The sequence below is a fragment of the Berghia stephanieae genome, chromosome 6 (assembly GCF_034508935.2).
Source record: "Berghia stephanieae isolate SIO BIC M18660-M18661 chromosome 6, UCSD_Bste_1.3, whole genome shotgun sequence".
Lineage (NCBI taxonomy): Eukaryota > Metazoa > Mollusca > Gastropoda > Nudibranchia > Aeolidiidae > Berghia > Berghia stephanieae.
This window is the reverse complement of record NC_088365.1, coordinates 53,942,241-53,947,240: the sequence shown is the minus strand read 5'-3', so window position 1 is coordinate 53,947,240 and position 5,000 is coordinate 53,942,241. Positions and strand designations below refer to the sequence as shown.

General features: G+C 37.2%; 1 protein-coding gene across 1 annotated transcript in view; it reads left to right on the top strand.

Moving 5' to 3' along the window:
* LOC144975893 (kelch-like protein 10) overlaps positions 1-5,000 on the top strand; it is a 24,816-nt gene that overhangs the window by 8,799 nt on the left and 11,017 nt on the right. Inside the window, exons 5-7 of the mRNA XM_078920080.1 lie at positions 1,230-1,415; positions 2,451-2,670; positions 4,378-4,511. Coding sequence (XP_078776206.1) covers positions 1,230-1,415; positions 2,451-2,670; positions 4,378-4,511 — 540 coding nt within the window. The remainder of the gene's footprint in view (positions 1-1,229; positions 1,416-2,450; positions 2,671-4,377; positions 4,512-5,000) is intronic.

Sequence of the window (5,000 nt, the reverse complement as noted above, 5' to 3'; positions counted from 1 at the left end):
CGTCATTATTTGGTTTTTGCACAGTCTAGTGAGTTGTTAGTTGAGCTCATGGAAACAAGTTATTTCGTTGGTTGAACTATTGAATACAACTCACGATTTGTATTCTTTTGTGCCAAAAGACTGGCATTTTGACGTCATTTTTTGGTCAGTGTTAGGCCATAACTTTACGAAGGCTACGGTAATTCTCATTTAACCCCCTCCTCACCAACTATAGGAAAATCGTCACATTCGTTACGATACAACCAACAATTTTCTTATTCATATTTCTTTTGTACATCATAGATTTTAAAGAAAATGAACAGTGTGTTGTAGATAATGTTTTGCTAAAGAAATTATTTATCGCAAGAAGTTAGTCTACTGCTATTGTGTTTGAGTGGTACAAATCTATTTGTGTGTTCGTTGGGTGTGAAGTTTTGGGGGAAATCCTGAAAATGGCTGGTAAGGAAAGTGAAAACTGAATTATCCAGACTATAAAGGTTCATGGTTAGACAGAGTTTTGTGTGTTGGTTCGTTATACTTCCGGATGGCAATGTTGTGACTCTTGGACAAATGCATACTATCTATAGCAATTGCATGTTGACTGGTACATGTAGATAGAACGAAGTTGACATCACTCAGGTCTTTGTTATTGTTTTTTGCCATCCATGTTTATGAGTAATTCTCACTAAATGTATTAACTAGACTATAAACGTTCAAGCTTACATATAGTTTTGCGTTGGTCCGTTATACTTCCGGATGGCAATATTGTGAGCTTCTTGGGCAAGCGCATACTATCTATACCAATATCTAAAACGCTATTAACATACAAATAAATAAAAAAGCTTTCATATAGAGCAATATTCATTAAACGTGATCAAAGCACTTTACAAAGGGTCCATGGCCAACAGCAACACGTAACATGTAGGACAAGACATGACGCCAATTAGGCGATATTACATTATTTTGTTGACAGTGAAAACGCTGCTAAAGGCCAGGTACTCATTTTAGACCTGAGTGAGGTGAGAGAATATGAGCGAAGTGCCTTTTCCAATGACTCAACTATGCGCCGCTCAGAGCGGGGCTCGAAATCAGGACCAACCGACGTCTAAAAGGAATTCTAGATTTATGAGTTTTTGCCAAGATGTGGGGTCATTTAAATCGATCGATACATGAAGGACGAGTTTTCTGGCCAAATTTCTGTCTTCCAGAGTACGACAGTTGGTTCAAATGAATTCCTCTTCTTTTCTCAGGCGTGCGAGGAGTTTCTTTTAAGTCACGTGAGTATAGAAAACGTGGTAGGGATGCTAAAAATAGCCAAGTACCTCCATTGTCCTGTGTTGGAGGAGTCGGCCTTGACCTTCATTCTCAGGAACTTTGTGGACATCGCCAGGAACAGCAACGAGTTCTTACAATTGACGCCTGACGAACTGGCACAGGTCAGGGGAATGGGGGTGGGTGGGGGGTGGGGTGGGGTTGGGGGGGGGTGGTGGGGGGATGGGGGGGGTTGTAAGGTCGTTGGTGTCATTGAATGAAGAAGAAGAAGAAAAAGAAGAAGAAGAAGAAGGAGGAGATGATGATGATGATGATGATGATGATGATGATGATGATGATGATGATGATGATGATGATTATGATGATCTTGATGAAGATGAAGAAGAAGAAGAAAAAAAAGGAGAAAAAGATGGAGAAGGAGGAGAAAAAGAAAGAAGAGTGGAAGGAAAGAAAGAAATAGGACGAGGACGAGGAGAAGGTGGGTGCGAAGGAGGGAGGGGGGAGGGGGGGGGGTAAAGGAGAAGAAGAAGGAGGAGAAGATGTGAGGAAAAACAGATTAGAAGTTGTAGATGAAAGAGGCAAACGAAACATTAAATAACTAAAATGTACTAACCTGCAGTGCAAGAATAAAAAACGTTTTTTAAATATAAATTTGGCCGGAAAAATCTTTCTTCAAATAACGATCAAATAAAATTACCCTCATATTATATCTTTTAAAAAATAATCTTCAAAGAAGTCCCAGGTTTGAGAATTTTTGACAAGATGAGGGTCGTTAAAATCGATCGATATTTGAAGGACGAGTTTTCTGGCCAAAATTTAAAAGCGTGTTTCTCTCAGAGTATGGCAGTACGGCCAAACAAACTTGAGCTTTTATATAGCGCAATATCCACTAAACGTGCTCAAAGAGCTTTACAAGGGGTCCCTAGCCAACAGCAACATTTAACATGTGGAAGGAGATATGACACGCCTGTTAGGTAGAGACAGGTACTCATTTTACACCTGCGCACGGTGAGAGAATGTGAGTAAAGAGTCTTTTCCAAGGACTCAACTATGCGCCGAGCGAGGCTTGAACCCAAGACCTTCCGATCCAAAAGCGAGTGTCATACCACAAGACCACATAGTAGCACTAAAATGAAACCCTGCCGATAGAGGAATAACTTTGTTATGTGTTGTTGTTTTGTTTACTTCCTTCCCCACAGATTTTAAGGACAGACGAATTAATTGTGGAGCGAGAGGACCACGCATGCTCAGCGGTGGTCCGATGGGTAGACTTCCTGCCGGACATCCGGACCGCCTTCCTTCCCCAGCTTTTACGGTCGGTCCGCCTGGGCCTCTTATCCTCCACAAAATTCAGTGACGTCATACGCAAATACAGCAACCTCCCCATCGACTCAGAAGCCTCTCGACTACTTCATAAAGGTTTGGAACAGAAATAGATCGCTGTTGTGTGATTGTACTCTATTTAATGTTAGATTAATGACCAATAATTGATAATGATGATAATATTTGGTGTCGAATTGCCACAAATGTAACGAATTGAAAATGAAATGAATATGTTTATGTTGTGTATATCGCACGCGTGAAAGAAAGAGAGGAAGATATATATATATATATATATATATATATATTATATATATATATATATATATATATATAGAGAGAGAGAGAGAGAGAGAGAGAGAGAGATGAGTGAGAGAGTGAGAGAGAGAAAATAAGTAGGAGTGAAATATATGTTCAATGTTATAGTTATCTTAAACGTTATAACAAGTGTAACTAAATGACAAATTGCCATATTTATGGACAATAAAGATTTATTATTATTATTATTTATTATTATTTTTATTATTATTATTATTATTTTATTATCTTATTCATTATTTATCTTATTATTATTATTATTATTATTATTATTATTATTATTATTATTATTATTATTATTATTATTATTATTAATTATTATTATTATTATTATTATTATTTTATTATTATTATTATTATTATATTATTATTATTATTATTATTATTATTATTATTATTATTATTATTATTATTATTATTTTATTATTATTATTATTATTATTTATTATTATTATTATTATTATTATTATTATTATTATTATATTATTATTATTATTTTATTATTATTATTATTTATTTATTATTATTATATTATTTTATTTATATTTATTATATTATTATTATTAATTATTTTTATCTCATTATTATTATTCTATATTATATATTATTATTATTATTATTATATATTTATTATTATTATTATTATTATTATTATTTATTATTATTTATTATGCGGGTGGTTGGATGGGAGCATCACCTTGAATCATATACCTATGATGTTCGCATGGGTGTACGATCGATAGTGATGTGTTTCTTCTTCTCTTTACTAGCCTATCCTGCTTCTTCGGTTTGTGATTGTATTTTTGACAGGGGATATTTTTTTTTTCCTGTAAATCTTCTGCTGTTTGTTCTTGGTTATTTATAATTTAGCTTATGATATCTTTAGGTTATGATTTTGATTTACATTTGTACTATTTTTGTTAGATTGCTTGTTTTTTTGTTTCAGCGGTCTCTCATATAACCTCAATTGTGTTGGAAGAGACCTAAAGCAACAAACAAAAAAATTATTATTATTATTATTATTATTATTATTATTTATTATTATTATTATTATTATTATTATTATTATTATTATTATTATTATTATTATTATTATTATTATTGTACTCAATGATGGGACAACGTTCATCATCTGCAAAGTCACATCCAGACAGAAAATGAGTCGAGAGCTTTCTTGAGTTTTTATTTAGCGCAATTTCCACTAAACGTGCTCAAACGCTTTACAAGGGGTCCCTGACCAGCAGCAACACGTAACAGGTAGAACGAGACATGACGCCTGTTCACGGCCAGGTACTCATTTTACACCTGAGCACGGTGAGAGAATGTGAGTAAAGAGACGTTTCCAAGGACTCAACTGTGCGCCGAGCGAGGCTCAAACCCAGGACCTTCCATTCCGAAAGGGAGTATCATACCACAACACCACATATCCGCACAAGACGGCGTATCTACCACATATTCAAACGTAGCCATTCGTTCTGTCTCGTCCAGGTTATGAGTTGTGCCTCATTCGAAGCGCCTGGCGACTACAAAATGTCAGGCGGAACGTGCTGCTCCGCCCCACGAGTGTTTCGTGCTCAGGACGGTTTCGAATGAATCGCGTGGGTGATAGTGAGACTGTGCATGTACACGTCGGTCCGTCGTGTCGCATCGTCATCTATCACTCAATCTCACTCGTCTTCTCTCTCTCTGTGTTCATCTCATGTCATCACATCAATCACCACATCACATCCCCCACTACCCTTCACTCCAACCCCATCATACCACTCCACACCCACCACACATCCCCCACCTCCACCCACACCATCCACCCCCACCCACATCCACCCACACCCCTATCTCCCTACACCAACCCCACTACCCCCACCCCACACTTCTACACACCCACACCCCACACTCCCACACCCACCACCCACACCCCACCCACCAACACCACCCCACCACCCCCATCCCCCATCCAACACCCTACCCACTACCCCTCATCATCTACCACATACCACCACATATCCACCACTACTCACATACCACCAATCCATTGCTCCCCATCCCCAACGATTTTCCCCTTACGTCCAGGCACGTTGTCCACATATGAAACCTTACGACAGAGTGATAAG